Here is a 19,914-nt window from a genome sequence, read left to right as displayed (position 1 = left end):
ACTGGATGTCCATTGGCAGACCGTCCATTGGTGGGAGCTGTGAGCTGTTGTAAACGTCGGCAAACTCTTCCAGAAGCTGCAGTTGGAGCTGTTGGGCGGTGTCGGGTTCATTATGAGCAGAACGGACAAACACGGAGAGTCAAGAAGCAGGCAACAGGTTCAAGGCACGGAGGCTTTGGCGGAATAACATTGCCTCGTCCAGGCCTTTGTACACGTGCAGTGTTGTGTCGTGCATGACGGAATTGGGCGACAGGGTCACCTGGATCTTGCCAAGACTAGTCAAGGGTGTATCATCAGCCGTGCGCACAACATCCTGGTCAGCAGGCAGGTTCTCAACAAAGTATCCGAGGAGCTCGAGGTGTAACAGATTCACTGTTACTACTAACACTAGGAATAGGATACACTTATCACCTGCTATTATCACGCTGCTGCTGTTAGGTGTTATGTCCATTATTGCTTGTTCATGTATATAAGAATGCATTATGGCAAGGATCATTGCTTATTCCAAGAATGACTACTGAAGTTAGTTGGACTGTTACACTGGTAGCAAGAGGATGGTTTTTCTTTTCGTCATGTTCGGGCTATGCGCAGTGGCCGCATTAGTCGCCTACGGTATATTCGAGATTCAGAAGCGTCTGAATCACCTTATCGCACTCGGTCAGTGCGATGGATCAGATCAAACGCCAAGACGTGCTCAAGCTCCCAGCGGAGAGAGGCCACGCATGCGCCATGTTAAGTCTCCGCCTGTGTTTCGTGGAGATACAAGAGAGTTCAAGGAGTGGGCCTTCGCCATCGAACTCGCCATGAAGTCCCTGCAGCTGGACAATGCGGAGGAGCGCTTGAGCTACGCGGCGAGTTTTCTGGAGGGCAACGCTCGTCTTTGGTTTATCGCCTCTCAGGAGGCAAACACGCTGTTTTCCGACTGGCCAGACCTGAAGAGCAAGCTGGGAGAAGTGTACGGCCCGGTTTATGACAGGGAACAGGCGCGCATCGACTTATTCGCTCTTCACCAAGATGAGACTCTTGACGAATACATCAACATATTTTCGCGGCTTAGCTTACAAGTTCCCGAGCTTGATGACCACTCCAGAGCTATCTTGTTCACGCGTGGGCTGGCTCAGGGCCTAAGCGGTGAGGTACTTAGGGAGCATCCGCAACATTTGGCCCAAGCCATACGAGCTGCGGTCTCAGCAGACCAGTCGATGCGGCTAGCCCAAGCAAGCTACGCCAAGGCAGTGCGCGCACCAGGGCATCAGAGGCGCCAGCCTGGACCCTGGTCAAGCCAACCAACACCATCCGGTAGGAGAGAAACCAGGGAGCCAGAGGGTCGTTCAAGGCTGTGTTTCACCTGCAGGAAACCCGGCCATATTGCCAGATTCTGTCCAAAAGGAGGGAGGAACGCCACAAGCAAGCTTTCTTTAAACGATGGACGCCAGTAAGGAAGGGAGTGCGACTACTGGCGAACACGAGGGCACCCAGGAATAGGCCACGAATCAAAGTTCAGAACAAATTCAGCCCCTTAGCAAATGAGGAACCACGCCTCGAGGAGACCGAAATTCAAGCCTCGCCTGTCAAGCATTCGTCACCTGATACTGTTGGCCGGCCTAATGAAGTAACCGCCAGCACAGGGAGCATTTCCGCCGACAACGAACACGACCTAATGCGCGTCCAGGGCAAGATAAATGGACGTCGCGTTACCATGCTACTGGATTCTGGGTCAACCCACGACTTCATTTCAACTGACCTTGTCAAGAAGCACAACATCTCCACAACAACCGGTAGCGACGTCCTGAACGTCACACTTGCTGATGAATCGGTCCGCTCACAGCCTATTACGAAAACGGACAGCTTGAAGACCGTAGTCGGCGACTTTAGCGAGCACCAACAGTTCCTAGTATTCCCTATGACGCGGTATGACGTGATCCTCGGCAAACCATGGCTGACCCGGACGAACCCACAGATCAATTTTCGTACCAATGAAATCAAGCTGGAGGGTGGATCCATCATCTGTCAACCGAGTGAAAGTGATGGCACGGACAAATCCAACCCACCGATCGAGACGTTCCTCATCTCAGGGAAGCAGGCTAGGCATGCAATGAGAGGTGGCGCAGAAGGAATCCTAGCGTATGTGACAGCAGATCCGGACGAGCCACAGACGGTGGATAGTCCGGGTAGGGAGGATCAGAAGGATTTCAAGGACCTGCTGAAGGAGTTCGGGGACGTCTTTCCCGATGAGCTTCCAAACAAGCTGCCACCCAGAAGAGGCGCAGTTCACGAGATAAAAACGGAAGAAGGAGCTAAACCGCCATCTCGTGCAGCATATCGTTTACCAAAACCAGAGATGGATGAGCTTCAAGCTCAGCTCACCGAGCTGCTCCGTAGAGGATTCATCCAGCCCAGCAAATCCCCATACGGAGCCCCTGTGTTCTTCGTAAAGAAAGCGGATGGAACACTTCGAATGGTATGCGACTGGCGTGAGCTAAACCGCATAACCATTAAGAACAAGGCATGCCTACCGAATATTGACGACCTCTTTGATACCGTCCAAGGCAGTGCGTATTTCACCAAGCTAGATCTGAGGTCCGGTTACAATCAGATTTGAATAGAAGAAACAGATATTCCGAAGACAGCAATAAATACCCCATTCGGTCACTTTCAGTTCACAGTGATGGGTTTCGGCCTAACAAATGCCCCGGCAACATTCCAAACTTTGATGAACAGTGTCCTCCAGCCATACCTGCGTAAATTCGTTGTGGTGTTTCTAGACGATATCCTCACATTCAGCAAATCATGGGAGGAGCACCTCGATCATGTCAGAACCATCTTAAACGCCCTCAGGAGGAATGAGCTATATTGCAAACCGTCTAAATGTGAATTCGGCCGGACAGCCGTTCTGTTTCTTGGGCACCGGATAGACGGCCAATGCATTTCTCCAGATCCAGAGAAGATCAAGGCCGTGCATAACTGGCCTGTCTCGGCGACGGTCACGCACGTAAGACAGTTTCTGGGATTCGCTAATTACTTTCGAAGGTTCATTAACCATTTCTCGGCCACCTCCAAACCCCTGGAGGAACTGACAGGGAAACATGTGCGCTTCGAGTGGAATCAGACTCGACAGGAGGCATTTGAGCTAGTGTTGAAACGAGCGTATCTATAACAAACGAGCGATCAGTTCCACTAACGAGCGAGCTATCGAGCGAGCTAACGAGTTTCATTGATGTGGCAAATATGATTTTTTGAATAATTTTTTTCTATTAAAGTTCGATTTTTTCAGCTGGTTCAAATTACCACCGCCGGCATTTGGGGTTGCTGCTGCTTCACTTCGGACTGCTGTTTGCTGTCGAGATGTCTTTTCAGCGCCGTCGTCGAGTAGCCTTTGTAAGAATAGACCGTTTTTGCAAAGATTGCAAGTAGCCCTGGTCTTCGCTGCATCGCGGGAGATAACTTCTAAACGACTGAGCGTAACTTTCACTTGAATGGAGAGGTGACCAAAGCATATCCTGCGACAGGTCAGCAGATGCGGAACAAGACATCACTAGAGTCCACCAAAGCTGCAACGACAACTGAAACAACTCAAGTGTCATGCAGGCATACAGTCACTGCAACTGCGAGTGATTTTCACTTTGCGCGCGGGACTGGACTCTCGATCGACCAGGGAGTCGTAAAATATTTTACGACTCTCCGGTCGACATGTACTGCCATGTGTACGGAGTACGGTGTACGGTGTTCGTTAGTGCAAACGAGCTGGCCGCACAAACGAGCCGAGTTTCTGGCGAGCGAGCTAACGAGTATCCGGTGAGATCGTTTCAACACTAATTTGAGCGATTGAAGTCTGCTCTGCTGGATGCACCAGTGTTGCGACTAGCAAACGTCAGTCAGGATTTCCGCGATGAGACTGACGCAAGTGACTTTGCTGTGGCAGGAGTCTTAACACAGCAAGCAGAGGACCAGTCCTGGCATCCTGTGGCTTACGTGAGCCGAAAGCTGTCTTCTGCCGAACGGAATTACACGGCCGCCGAGCGAGAAACTTTGGCTGTAGTGTACGCCCTGCAGTGCTGGCGAGTCTACCTATTTCGCCACTTTCAACTCTACACCGACAACATGGGAGTTGTCTACCTCAGGACCAAACCAAACTTAACCAAGAGAGAGGCTCGATGGATTGAATTCCTGGCCGACTATGACTACACGGTACATCACAAGCCAGGGAAGTGTAACCTAGCAGACCCGTTGTCACGTCGACCAGACTTGGAACTGAATGGAATTGAGTTCTCTCTGGATGTGAATCAAGGAATTGCGAATCAGATCTCAGCAGGGTATGATAGTGACCCAGAGCTTTCGCCAGTAATCAAGCGCTTGATGGCTTGCAGCGAAGACGCCATGCATGAGCGATACGTCTGGAACAGTGTGGACCGGCGGCTGTACCTAGTAACATCGGGCGATGCTCGCCTCTGCATTCCTCGCGGTCCGGTACGGCTGCAACTGCTCAAACAGAATTATGATTGCCTGACGGCCGGCCATCCGGGGAGAGACAGGACCTACCTGAAGCTGAGCAGATACTTCTATTGGCCAGGCATGAGAAGTACTGTGAAGGACTTCGTTAAATCTTGCGACCGGTGCCAACGCGTAAAGGGTAGCCAGACCAAGGCAGGACTGTTGCAGTCCCTTCCAGTCCCCGAACAGCCCTGGACAGACATCAGCATGGATTTCATCATGGCACTGCCGCTGACCTGCCGAGGACATAGCGCCATTCTAACCTTTGTGGACCGTCTGACGAAGTATGTGCACCTGATCCCGACGACTGTTCATGTTGACTCTAAGGAGGCAGCCCGATTGTACGTGGATCATGTGTTTGCTGCCCATGGCTTGAGCAAAACGATTGTTTGTGATCGAGATCTGCGATTCACGTCGGCGTTCTTCAAGGAGGTTTTCAGTATTCTTGGCGTGGAGCTAAAAATGAGCACGGCCAACCACCCGCAGACCGATGGCATGACTGAGCGTGTGAACCGTGTCATTGAGGATACGCTAAGAGCTTTCGTCAACCATAGGCAAAACAATTGGGATGAACTCCTATCGCTATGTGAGTTTGCGATCAACAATGCCGATCAAGCGTCAACAGGTAACACGCCATTTTTCCTCAACCATTGATGCCATCCAGTTACTCCCTCGAGCTTATTGACGAAGCAGAAAGCTGGAGCTGGCATGGACACGAATGGTCCGCTGTCATGGCTGGATGGCCGCGTAGAGGCACTACGTGAGGCACAGGATGCCATCGTGGCGGCGCAGGCCCGGCAATCATTGTATGCGGATCGAGGACGGGTGGAGGACGCCCTGAAGGAGGGGGATGAGGTGTTGGTCTTCAGGGACTTCCTGCTGACGCCCGAGGAACGAGACAGGCCTTCACACAAATTAAGGCTCAAGTGGTATGGGCCGTTCAAGGTGCAGAAGAAAGTGGCCCCGAATGCGTACAGATTAGCTCTTCCAAGAATCATTCGGGCCCATCCAGTGTTCAATATTGCTGCCCTCAAGCTGTACCATGGCAATGAGATACCGGGCCGTACTCAGCCGGCACCTCCACCCCTAACCGATGCGGATGGCCATACGCGGTACATTGTCGAAAAGGTGTTGTCGCACAAGAAGAGAGGACGGCGCATGCAGTACCTAGTGAAATGGAAGGGCTACCGAGATGCCACCTGGGAGCCGGAGGAATACTTGATGGATGAAGCAGGAAACGCTATTATTCCGCTGAAAACCTACCTGGACCGTTTTTCATAAAATTGCTAAATTGCTTGGCAGCCACAGTTGTATTGCTAGTTTCTACGTGTTGCAATAGAAATGTAGCATTCTGCATGATTAGGATAGTGCTTCCCTGCCAGCCAGGCGTTATTTGCAGAGGACATGCACTGGATCTTGAGTTCATCAGTGTTGTTTTCGGCTACCATGCATTCCACATATCCATGCATGATCATTAGTTACCATAACTGTTCCTTCGAATTGGTACTGTTCTGACAGTTGAGGGGGGGGGGGGAATGGTGTAACAGATTCACTGTTACTACTAACACTAGGAATAGGATACACTTATCACCTGCTATTATCACGCTGCTGCTGTTAGGTGTTATGTCCATCATTGCTTGTTCATGTATATAAGAATGCATTATGGCAAGGATCATTGCTTATTCCAAGAATGACTACTGAAGTTAGTTGGACTGTTACACGAGGTGTGCTGGGCCAATGTTGTGAGTGCTTCCCGATTGTGTTGTGGAAGGGCAAACGATTCGTCATGCAACGCATGGGATTTGGATTATCTGTCGCTCCTAAGATGATGGACGTCATAGTGAAGTGGGTCCTGCGCGATGTTCCGGGAGCCGACAATTACGTCGACGATGTGTTTGTCTCGAAGAATCACCAGGCTGAAGCCGAGGCAAAGTTGGCAGAGTACGGCCGCGCAACGAAACCTGCTGAACAGCTGCCCGAAGCTCCAATGCCGGGCTTACAGTTGCAGCAGGATACAACCGGCGAAGGGACATGGGTTCGCCGTGACATCGATACGTCTCTACCAGCGTGTATCACCAAGGGCAGACTGTTTAGCTGGTGCGGCCGCGTCATTGGTCACTACCCAATCTGTGGGTGGTTACGTACAGCATGCAGCTTCGTCAAGCGTCCGTCATCCGAATGGGGCAGCTGGGACAGCGAAGTGTCTGACGTAGTGTACTAGTGCTGCCGTCATTTACCTGCTTGTCTGTGCACCGAGGACCCAGTGCGTGGCCAGTGGCATGTTCCAGTCAGTACCGGTAGAGTGCAAGTGTGGTGTGACGCATCTGACCTGGCGTATGGTGTTGTCCTGGAAGCAGGCGGTGTAACAGTGGAAGACCGCGCGTGGCTCAGGGCCAAGGACAACAAGCGGCATATTAATGTCGCAGAGCTTGAAGCCGCCATCCGAGCTCTGGAATTGGCTGTTGACTGGAACGTCAGTAAAGTGCACCTCCCGACCGACTCTAAGACTGTACCCGCGTGGATTCAAGCTACGTTACGGAACGGGTCAAGTGTCAAAGTGTCGGGTCTGCAAGCTCTTCTGGTGCAACGTTGTTTGGCTATCCTGTCGGACATGATCGCTGTTGCTGGGCTCAAGGTCACCATCGCGTGGGTGAAAAGTGAGCAGAATCGTGCTGATTTCCTGACCCGTGTTCCGCACTGATGGACAGCTCTCACCAAGACTGTTCTCAAGTCTGGAGATGAGCGTCGCCATAAGGGTACATGTGGTATCTCTGTTTCTGTGCCGTTGCCATCATTGTCATCGGTTTTTGTCTCACTTGACAAGATAACTGCTGAACAGCAATGTGATGAATTGATTTGTGCAACTATCTCTGACTTGGTAGCTGGTAAGCCTGTGTCTGTGGCTGCATTCAAGCGTGTGCAGAGTCAGCTTTTAGTCGTTGAAGGTGTATTGTAATGCAGTGCAAAGGACCCGCTAGATGGTGACGTCGCAGTGCCCGTTTTACCTATGTCGCTCCGTGAAGAAGTATTGTCGTCTGCACATTCTGCTACTGCCCCTGGCAATTGGGAGGCCATGTGGTGCAGTATCTGCTGTCGGTGCTATTTTCCCAAGCTAGCTGAGAGTTGTCAGCAGTATGTCCGGGACTGCAGCCCTTGTCGTTGTGCCAGCTCTATGTCTGCTGGTCCAGTTCCGAAAGTGCGTTCCGACTCGCCCAGCCGACCGTGGGAAGTAGTCTACATTGACACCCTTGAGTTGGGTGCGTGTCATAGTGGCAGGTATCATTGTGTGTTGGTCTGTATTGACTCTTTCACAAAGTGGGCAGAAATTATTCCGCTTGAGAGACAAGACACATCCAGTGTTGCTGCCGGCCTGGTGGAGTTGTGTACCCGATGGGGTCCTCCACGTGTCATTCGCAGTGACAATGGGTCAGAGTTTTGTAATGCCATGGTCTCTGCATTGTTTGATGTCTCTTCAGTGTGCATGTTCGCCACGGCGCAGTTCGCCACCCGCAGTCGCAGGGCAGCGCTGAGCGCTTTAACCGTACCCTGCTGAATATGATCCGTAAGACCATTGACTCGTCGTCTGATTGGTTGACAGAGCTCCAGGTATTACTGTATTACTACCGTACTCGCCCCCATGCTGCCATCCAGGTGTCGCCAATGATGGCCATGGTCAACTGGGAGCCATGTGACCTGATCGTAGAGCGTCCTGTTGTCGAAGGTTCGCTTATGTCCTGGTCAGCTGAACTATCACTGAAGTGCGCTCGGATTCGTGACTTTGTCAATGATGCTGTGGCCACGCCTAATGCTGTTTTGGCTGAAGAGAGCGAGTGTCCGTTTGTCGTTGGTGCCCCAGTTCTTCTCCTTTGCCCAGAACGTCACCAGAAACGGATGACTCCATATGAACTTGGTTGGTCTGTAGTGCATATCGTGTCACCGTCTACCGTGTCATCAGCAGCACCAACTCCGGTACCGGCTGGATTAGTGAGAAAAAGGTCAATGTGGAACTGTTGAAGCCTAATGCGTTGCCTACAGAGACAGCCCCAGCAGCACCTGCAGATGGTGCCGCTGCAGATAATGACGGTGACAGTGCCACATGTGTTGCCAGCAGCTGAGCCCTCGCGCCAGTTGGGAACACAGCTTGAGAGTGCGCTTATATCTGAATACAGGCACATGCGCCTTTATGTGCTTTACTACGGTACGAGGGTAAGTACGGGGTTCACGCAGGCCAGCTTAGGAAAGGTTGTAAACTGTGTTGTGGAATTATCCACCACCAGACCAGTGCAAGGATATAAGTTGGACTATAATTATTAATTTCAATTCCAAAATGCACAAGAAGTTTACAGAAGAAAAAAGCACGACCTCGACCAGGCCAGAAGCAAGAAGAACTGAACACAAGATATTGAAAACCCTTCTCCTCAACAAGCTGCATCACGTACAACGGAAACAACTGGCTGCACCAGCGCGTGCATCAGCGCGTGCACCAGCGCGTGCACCAGCACTGCACCAACGTGTGCACCAGCGAAATCAATATCGAAAGTACGTATCAATCATTACATTACGTACAACATGCGCAAGAGGGTTACTCTACTTCACCTCTCCCCCTGTTGGTATGCCAAAGAAAAAACCACCACAAATACTAAATAGTGCCACAAAGCAAAACTAACGGAAGCGCTGAGGGAGTGCAAGCGAACCACGCTGACGGAGGCCATATGGGCGAAACTGATACGGAGCAGGATCATCGGCAGGGGCTCGAAGCGGCACATAATTCGGATCACGGGGGTCAAACCGAGACCCAGCATCAGGGACAGCACCCGCAGCTGGCACATCAATAACAGCAGGCACGTCAACAACAGCATCTGCAGCAGGCACATCAGCAACAGCATCTGCAGCAGGCACATCAACAACAGCATCTGCAGCAGGCACATCAACAACAGCATCTGCAGCAGGCACATCAGCAACAGCATCTGCAGCAGGCACGTCAACAACAGCATCTGCAGCAGGCACATCAGCAACAGCATCTGCAGCAGGCACATCAACAACAGCATCTGCAGCAGGCACATCAGCAACAGCATCTGCAGCAGGCACATCAACAACAGCATCTGCAGCAGGCACATCAGCAACAGCATCTGCAGCAGGCACGTCAACAACAGCATCCGCAGCAGGCACATCAGCAACAGCATCCGCAGCAGGCATATCAGCAAACACCTCAGCACCAACATCACGCTTCAGCAGTTCAACATACACCACTTTCTGACCACCAGCAGCACACGGCAAACAGTGACGCACAAACTGCTGACATTGGGCAGCCATGTTCGGGAAATAGCACTTCGAGCGGAGGAAGCGCCATGTACCCTCCCAAGACGCATGACCACAGTTCACATGAGCAGCACAAACGACATTGGACTCGAGTGAACTAGGAATAACAGGAACGACGACTGCATCATTGGGCGGCAAATTCACACTTCGACACAGCATACCATCATGGACTACGAGCTGTGACTTGACCTTGACAAACGCAGATCAGTAACTGGGTCACCATTGATGACTTGCTGGCGAGTCGAAACAATCCGAGGATCTGCATTCTGAGCAGCAGATACTCTGTCCAATGAGAATGCACCAACGGTCACCACTGCAGCGGTGACGGACGGTGCAGTCCGAGCAAGGAGCGTCTTGCCACATCGGATCCAGCTGCTGGGAACACGGGTCAATTGATCCGCCTTGTTCTGCTGACTGCTGATCCACTGGACCTTGACCGTCAAGCCCGTGACAACGACGAGATCAGTGATAATCTGGAGACGGCGCTGCACAAGTACCGGCTGCAGGCCGCTGACGCGAACACGAGACACATTGCCAAGCACCGATTGCAACCAAGCAGCCACAGTCTTGGAATCGGTGAATAGCGTGAGCTCCTTCACTTGCCACTGCACGGCAAGGTTCAACCCCTTGATCACGGCGTCAAGCTCAGCGATGTTAATGTGTCGCCGGTCGTCCTTCTGCCGCAGCCAGCAGCCATCCTCGACAATCATACCATCGGCCTGAATGACAGCACCATGTGCGATGTCCGAAGCATCACACCACAACGACCACTGTGCGCCTTCAGGAACTGACCACACACCTTGCGCAGGGTCATCAGTCTGCAGACGGTGAATGACTTCCGCACAACAAGCGACGACTTCATGAGACACTGGATCATCCCATCCAGGCTGAAGGCTAGACAGACGCTTCAGATACCTGCACGCTGGGCGCAGCCAGGAGCCGACGGGATAGTGGCTGATCAGCTTGCCACACCACTTGAAAATCTCGCGTCGTGTGATGGCATCGGGCTGACAAGTCGGCATGACGTCACCACGACGCTTCCACCTCACTTGGCCATCTGCAGACTCTGACAGCTGCAGACCAAGTACCCTAGCAGAGACGACTGGCTCCGCTGGCTTGGTGGACAACCCGTACTGCGACAACTGATCGGTGACATCACGCAGACGAGGCTTCGGAACATACAAATCGTCGACATAGTTGTCCACATCAGCATACGCACGGAGGACCCACTTGACGATTATGTCCATGAATTTGGGCGCAATCGATAGACCGAAGCCCATCCTCTCCATTGCAAACAGCTGGCCCCTCCAGACGACCGTTTGGAACTTGGCGAGAGCTGGCGCGATGCGGATGTTGAGGTAAGCCTTGCTGATGTCCAGCAACACGTGGCTGTCGGCGTTGCCAATAGACCTCCACTGACGCAACTTCTCTTGGCAAACAGGCACGTCCAAACCTGGATGCGACACAATCAACTTGTTCAGTTGCCGGTAGTCCAAACACAGGCGGACAGGGGTGGACTCCTTGTGCGTCTGGGCCACCGCCAACAAGGGCAACACAGCACCAGGCTCACCATGGACTGCTTGGTCATGGGGTACCAACCATCCATTGCGGATCCACATGTCCACCTCCTCGCAGAACTGTGACTCCTGGTCTGTTGACAGGCTATGCCGGGAATATTCACCAATGCCTGACCCGACTGGACGAGTGGGGGTTCATCTTTCCATGCCCACGTTAGCTCCCAGTAGCCAACATCAGCACACCAAAGAACTGACCCATCCGCAGTGGTCAGAATGACATCTTCCCCGTCATGCTCCACGGTAACATGGCGTAGCAGCTGAGGCGAATCACCATCATCACTGCGCACGTCCGAACTGGGCACATCTGCGGAAGCTGAAGCTGCTTGACCGAAAGATGCTCCGACGAGCTTGGAGTCCGCGTACTTGAGGTCGACTCCGCCATGCTGCGATATCAGGTTGAGGCCCAGAAGCAAGTACGCATTCACAACACTCAACTCCGGAACAATTGATACAGACACAGACGAGAAAGGCAGAAATACCGTCTCGTCCACCCGCTTGACATCCAGAACAGCCGAGCCCAATACCTTGAGTGTATTGCCGTCAACGGTGATGATATCAGGCGTTGACGTCGTCACCTCCAGTGCCAAGTCCTCTGCCAACTGACGAGACACCAACGTGTGTGTTGAGCACGAGTCGATGGCAGCAACACAATGCCGAAACGCCACAGCATCACAACGCTTCACAGGCAAGAAGATCCGTGGCAACACTACTGCGGGCCCATCAATATCCGACGCGACGCAGACATGGCCGACATTCTCACTCGCAGCTGCTCCTGCACACCCCTTCCGCTGGGGGCACGCACTGCGGACGTGGCCTCGCTCCTTGCAACCATAGCAAACAGGTTCGCCGGATGCTGGTGACTTAGGTAGCTGCGGGCAATTCCGCTGAATATGGCCGACCTTATTACACCGGTAACACAACACAGACCGCTTGCTAGGTCCGCTGCTACTAGACGACGTCGCTGCAAATGCGCAGAATGTGCACCCTGTACTGGTGCCGACACCTGGGTTGCAGAAACCAACACGCGAACTTGATCCGCACACTGATCCACAGTCATAGAGTGCAAGGCATGCTGGAGGCGCACCTGACATGCCAGCGCCTGCGGAATGCCGAGCAGAAATTGCTCCAGGAGCACCGGGTCACACGACTTCCCTTACGAAGTGTCACGCGCTTCAATACGACCACTCTGGCGGAGAAATCTCCTCAAGTCGGCCAAGTAGACGTCAACGCTCTCTCCCCGACGAAGAGTTCTGGCCACAAACTTCTTATACGCCTCTGCTGGCGTGATGCAGAAAGCGGCTCGGAGCGCACCATGGACAACCTCCTCACTGGTCTGCTCGACGTCCGGCAGCGCACTCCAAACAGTGAACGCGTCCTTGTCTAGGAATAAAGGAAAGTGGTCCATTCTTTTAGCCTCCGACGTCCATTTCTGTATCCGTAACACCACGCGGAATTTCAGCAAGAACGCTTCCAGGTCATCATCTCCTCCACGATACGGCCGCAACAAGGAGTGTCCAGCAGACGACGCCATTACTACTGAAACAGGCAGTGAAATAACAAAATTAATACTCTTCGAGAACCTAACCACAAAGCGCCAACGGTCCACTCAAAACCGGGGTTCGGTACCACGGGTTTCGGCACCACGTTGTTGTGGAATTATCCACCACCAGACCAGCGCAAGGATATAAGTTGGACTATAATTATTAATTTCAATTCCAAAATGCACAAGAAGTTTACAGAAGAAAAAAGCACGACCTCGACCAGGCCAGAAGCAAGAAGAACTGAACACAAGATATTGAAAACCCTTCTCCTCAACAAGCTGCATCACGTACAACGGAAACAACCGGCTGCACCAGCGCGTGCATCAGCGCGTGCACCAGCGCGTGCACCAGCACTGCACCAGCGTGTGCACCAGCGAAATCAATATCGAAAGTACGTATCAATCATTACATTACGTACAACATGCGCAAGAGGGTTACTCTACTTCACCTGTACGGGAGGAGGTACTTGACATACCTCACTCACATAAAAAAAGAACCGCGACCTCGCGGAGAATAATTAGACAATGAGAAAAATAGATAACAATGACTGAGGGAGAAGACAAAATACACACACACACACACACACACAACATTATTATACCCACATGCACTACAGCTATTATGTTCCCGTAGTTCTAAAGTGTACGCATCGGTCAAGCAAGCGTAAACATTGCCAATTACGGCGGTCTAAAGCGCCCTTAAACTCTTGGCACACAACAACTTGAGTTGATGAGGAACAAAATTCTGATTTGCAAGGCTAAAATAGCTTAGATACACTTCTACCAAGAGTACATAACCCCAAGAGTGTGCAACTCCAGCTATGGGGTCTGCGACGGCAGAACTTCACATCACGTGATGAACCCGTGCACTCTAGTGCATGATAGATACTGGGTTGTACGCAGCCCAGCTTTGGGTAGAACTCTCTTGTGGTCACTTTGCACTGTTTGCCAGCATAACCTTTTGAACCATGTCACGTGATGTGAAGTTCTGCCGTCGCAGCACAGCATAGAGGTTGTGCAGGCAGTTGCACACTCTTGGGGTTATGTACTCTTGCTTCTACTAACAACATGAATAATAGAGCGTGGCTCAACATGACCGGACCACTAATATTCTGTGAAGGATCCGCGCGTGTGCACACGCACTATAATAAAATAATTACTTGTAGAAAACAAATAAATAAATCAGCGATGAGGTGACACTAGTTTTAGAATGTCAATAAACAGAACACCTTAAATTCAAGTTTTCACACACTTCTACTCTCTTTAGACCAAAAATAAATGAACAGCCATTATCAGGAGCCAAATGATTACAACTAGGGCTGAAACAATTATACCAATTACTCGGTAAGCGATTGATAATTCCTTATCAATCAAGTAATCGTTACATTATACATTACACGTTGGGAATTTTTGAGTCCAAAAAGTACTGAAAACCCTCATTTTGTGAAGTTTGAATCAGTTTCCACTGTGAGTATGCAGTTGCCAGGGACATGGTGCATATTTTGAGGTTAAATTGACTTCACAACTGCCATGTTTCGGAGCTACCCTGTCAGTAATGCAGATTTTTGGTATTATGAAGGCCTAGCTATTGGAAACAGAGTAAAATTTGCACAAAATTCTGACACTATTTGTTAATGATAGCTTGCATAGACCTCGGTCCTACCGGTAGGACCTACCGGTAGGATTATCATACACAGACATGCTGCATGGCCTCTGTTCTAACATTGACCTGAAACTTGACCCTAAACTGTTGCTAAGGGGCTAATGAAGGAGTCCACAAATTTTAGACGTGATCACACAAGGCATACTACGAAAACCATGGTAACAACCCATGGTAACCATGGAAACGGAGTATGGTATTATGCATTCCACGGCCTTGGCAAGCTAATAAAAACATTAGGACCTCACCACAATTGATGTGCCATGGTCAAAATTCACTTTGGACAGAGTTGCTAGCGCACCGACAGGATTATGTGCGGCCATTTTGACAATCGATAAAATTGCGCATACGCAATGCACTGGACATAGCCTTGCATTTTGCCCCATTACTTTGCCTGACAAAGACCTCATCTCAACAATTGTTTCAAAAAATTTCTCAACCAAAAGCACTTTTGCAGCCCGAATTCTTGGGTCCTACCGGTAGGATCCGTGGTCCTACCGGTAGGACGGTATGCAAGCTATCATTAACGATTATAATCGATTAATCGATTGTTTAGCTAAAGAGTAATCGATAGGTGAAAATACACGATCGTCTCAGCCCTATTTAGAACATAAAACAAAGGAACTTATGGTGACAGTTTCCCTTTCATTTTTTAGATGGTACGTATGTGGCCACAAAAACAACTATTTTGCTTGCATACCCTAAGCCGTAGCAAAGCCCTGTTGCCTGGAAACCGTAAACAATACCCACACCAAACATAACTCTGTGTTGCAAAACAACTACACCATATTGTGCGATTGAAGTCTTACAGATTCGTGGTGGAGGTTTTAAACACTGACAAACTCGGCACTGGTACGTTTTTGCACGTCACATGGGTGCTGGTGCATGTGCAGTTAGGATGGCATGTTGCGAATGCGGTCGCACAGAATACTGCCATGCTTGCAAAAGCAAACACTGACAAACGACTCTGGACACAACAGAGAAATAGACACACGCAGAACACGTTAGATCGCTTGAGCTTCAAGATGAAAGCTAATGGTTCGCAATACCGCTGGTGAGCTGATTTTACTAACGCGGGAGCTAACAGCTTTGTTCTGCAGCTACCCCTATATTTCCCCTTGTTTATTTCCAGGAACTTCACCACTTGTAGCAAAAAATGCACTGATTCCAGTGGTGTAGGTCCCAGGTTGATCGGAACAGCCGTTCCCGAGTTATAGCAGGTTAAAGTTTGCACAAAATTTGGTGACATCATGATGACGTCATTAACTTGCCCAGACTAGGCCGGATTTATGATGTCAGAGAGATAGACTTTGTATGGGAGTTTATTGGGAAAACCAATTTCTTCCTTGTTTCTCTGCAACGATGACTTGCATGTTAGAATGTTTTCCGGTCGGGATACTGGTAGGGTGCCATATGTCCCAATCCGAAGTGTGAAAAACATCGGACTTCTTTGGGACACTGGAGAGCCAAAATACTGAAATATCCCCATCTCTCTGACATCATAAATCCGGCCTAGCCTGGGCAAGTTAATGACGTCAACATGATGTCACCAAATGTTGTGCAAACTACAAACTACTATAGTTCGGGAACAGCTGCTCAGATCAACCTGGGACCTTCAACATTGGAATCAGTGTATTTCTCGCTACAAGTGGTGAAGTTTTCATTTTAGGGTAAGCTTTGTGAAATCCATTTCGATCCATTTGTTTAGTATTTGACATAAAAGTGAATTCAGCCAACAGGTTTTTGGCTTGATCAATAGAAAGTAAGAAAATGAACCCGATACAGGTCCTCCCACGTTAGTAGATAATAGAGAGGTTCAGTGATTCGTTGTCAACTCGTAAACGAAACGAGATCGATTTCATTTTGTACTTGGCTCGTGCGGTGCCCAAAATTGGTTCAGTGACTCGTGCACGAGAAGACAGCGAGTCACATCATGATTGCCATCGTAAATACGGGGGAGAGAAAATCTGAAAGATATTTCTGCAAAATTTCTTTGCGCAAAGACTTTTTAATACAAACGCGCGAACGTTCGACGTCATGTCAGCACATCATCGAGAACTAACTGTTCCGACCGTGACAGGCCGTTGCCGATGTCCTGCCAAGCTTTATTCCCTTGCGGTAAGGCAAAGACGTTTTCATGTCCGGAGGACAAGATCAAGTTCAGCAGCTTGATGTCATCCAAGACTGCAAATTTCCGAATTCTTCTGCATTCTACAGGAGTTGCTCCAGAGGGAGACACGGGGGTGGAGGGGGACATTGGGAGAGCCTGCTCTTCACTTGACATTGCGGAAAAAGGAAAGGAAAAATTCTTACCAAACACAACGAAAGTGAAAACGAAAGAATCGATAATCAACAAATCAACAAAGATGAAACAATTTAAAGTCAAAACGTTTTCACACTTTCTGGGGCAGATGGATCTCAGAGCTGCATACGAGTCAGACAGGCCGGATTCGTAAAAACGAATCTTCTGAACGAGATGTCAACGAGACTCTAACCTGGACCGGGTGTCAGCACTCGTTTCGTCCATGAAAAACGAGTCACTTAACCTCTCTAATCTCAGGGTGGTCGGAAAAAAGTTCTTATCTTATAACAGGACTGGCAACTAAAGGTATAAGAAGCATACATTCATACTTATATGTAATACCCTCAACACAACATAATTTATTGCCACTTCAACTCAAAATAAGATAATAGAAAATCTCCATCACGGCTGTTCCTGAGATCCAACAAGTTCATACAAATCTACGGATACACCATATAGAATATGCTTCATATTTTTGGCTTTATCAGGTGTGTTTCCGCCCTGGTCCTGATTGGACAAAATTATAATAATACTGAGGGTTTGGTACTCCAGGGACTTGGCTCAAGGGTCGTTATAACGAATTTTATGTACTAACGAAGTATTCTGTGCCGGTCCTGGAAACAGTTGTATAGACCACGTTTCGCAAGGGGATTTCAGCATTCTATTAATTTTACTAACGGGGTTTATGCACTAACTGGATTCATTATAACGAGAGAGGACCTGTATTAGTATTGCAAAGAAATAATTATACTTCAAAGTACAAATAACTACGAGCTACAGTGTACAGTGTAGCTATAATCCAAGCATTGACTGTGTCCACATTTCCCTCAGGCTCCAAGAGTCACACTTATTGTGACACTACACAGGCTGGTGGGACACAGTCTAACTGTACCCACACATAGTATACCCAAACTGCATGTAGCACATGTAGATGAGGAAATAGAGAGAGGAAAACGTTTCATGTGAATATTCATGATTTCGAGGTACATGTAGCTTGTTGACTGATGATCTGGGAATTGATATATGGACCATCCTAGAAGTTTGAACTCAGATTTATCTCCCTCTGTACTGCAGATATAACGGAAAGCTCTACATGTTTGAGAATAACAGTGGGTAATTCCTCCGCATACAAAAAACTTCGTGACCTTTTTTCAATGGTGTTATTGAGCAATAACCTGCTCAACAAACCGCGCCAAGGGCTGTCATCGACAATTCGCATTCATACCGAGGTAAGTTTGGCTGATCCCGAACAGATTCTCCACGGAAACCATGAGTGCGGACGTTGCCGACAGGAATTCACGAGTCAAATGAAGAAAAACTAACACTCACTTGCCCGAAACTGACACGGTGACGAAGTGGACCTCGTGGCTGGCACACGGAGCCAAGCGGCATTCGCTGCCCCGAAGCTGGTCAGGCTCGTTACAGTGCGCGGACTCATACACAGCGTGAGAACATAACGCTGGTTTGCTCGCACGGCAAGACGAAACATTTCAGTCGTAGTGCAACCAGCGAAGACTCAGGATCGTCGCACTGTCAACGACCTGGCTTTCTTCGTCTTTCTCCAGCCAGAGGTGTCCTTTGTCGCAAAGGGGACTCGCCTACTTGCCAACCATACCGGTTTTCCCGGTATTATACCGGGAAACAACGGTAACTAGCGGCATACCGGGGATTTTTGACTTGATCGAAAAACTACCGGCATTGGCACTGAACAATGACTGTTCATAAAAAGGTTGTTTTGTGGTGTGACAAGGGCACATGCGGCCCTGCATTTTACAGAATCACACATGTAGGGGCGATCTGACAATAAATAAACTCAGGTGTTGGTCCCCCAATGAGCAATGGGTTAGAAATGAATAAAAAGAAAGAAAAAATTGCCAAACAATTGAGGAAAGATACGCAAAAATAATCATAAATTTCTCCAAAAAAGTGAAGTTTGAGTTGAGAAGTGAGGTTAAAAAAAGAGAAAATGGTCGAAATTGGCGAAAACAAGGAAAATAAGGGAAATGAGAGAAAATAAAGGGAAACCAGGTGTGTGACTAAGGGAGATTTGCTTTGGCTGGGTTGGCAAGTATGGACTCGCAGGGACCTCCTCGAAGCCGTTGCAGAACCCTGGGAGGATTATCCTGCCGAGAAAATGTGAAGTATGTGGATGTGCTTGTACGACTCGTTGCACGGAATAATGGAGGTCGGAGGTTGGAACGACTGAATATAGCCAAAGTCGAGGGTCGGATCATCACTGCAGCTGACAGAATCTGAATGAAATGCGAGCGGAAGCAGCGACTGTTGGCGATGCCCAATCAGCGTCGTCAGGTGACAATGACACGACGACGAAGACTCTGAATAAACTCAATCTCATTCGTCCGATAAGCTTTTTTTCTTTGTAACATTACAAAGCTCGTAAACAGGTCATATATTACCACGAGTGTTATTCCAAGTCAAACGGAATAATTCCAGAGCTTTGCGCAGCCTTAAAAAAATGTCACAAAGTTTTTGTAGAAGGCGGAAGTAGCAGTTTTCAACACAGTGTTTCCTTCGCTTTGCTACCTACTGTTATTCTTAGTAATCATATAAATGCACACAAACTTGAGGGAAGGAAACAAACCGATCACCAGACAGTAACCTGACTACATTTTTATTATTATCGAAACGAGTTATGAAGCAAGGCAATTATCAATGTCAAACATGTCCCAAACACTAAACATCAGATTCTGTCCACAAGTTTAAATTCGTTATGGGCCACCTTTTGGAGAAATAGGCGCCAAAAAAAGGAAAAAATATTATGAGTAATTCACACTGCGTAGCAACGAATGTTTTTGAAAAAGGCCAGCCTGTGTCCTATTCATGGCCACACGTGTGTAAGTTGTGTGCGAGTCCAAAAACGCAGGTGCAAGAGTTCCATAGAATGTTCAGAGTTTGTGTCACCATGAACTCTGTTCGTAGGGTTCCTCATCCTACGGGTTTACAGAAATACAATTTCGTTTTTGTCAAAATGTTCCCATGGAAACCAGGCAGGCTGCACACTACG

At 49.2% G+C, this 19,914-nt stretch overlaps 1 protein-coding gene across 1 annotated transcript in view; it reads right to left on the bottom strand.

The window, feature by feature from the left end:
- Positions 1 to 19,914, bottom strand: part of LOC135828487 (signal peptide, CUB and EGF-like domain-containing protein 3) — a 126,738-nt gene that overhangs the window by 95,445 nt on the left and 11,379 nt on the right. Inside the window, exon 2 of the mRNA XM_065340931.1 lies at positions 15,397 to 15,554. Within this exon, the coding sequence (XP_065197003.1) occupies positions 15,397 to 15,554 (158 nt within the window). The remainder of the gene's footprint in view (positions 1 to 15,396; positions 15,555 to 19,914) is intronic.

The sequence above is a fragment of the Sycon ciliatum genome, chromosome 12 (assembly GCF_964019385.1).
Source record: "Sycon ciliatum chromosome 12, ocSycCili1.1, whole genome shotgun sequence".
Lineage (NCBI taxonomy): Eukaryota > Metazoa > Porifera > Calcarea > Leucosolenida > Sycettidae > Sycon > Sycon ciliatum.
The sequence above is the reverse complement of the archived record's forward strand: the minus strand, read 5'-3'. Positions and strand labels throughout refer to the sequence as shown.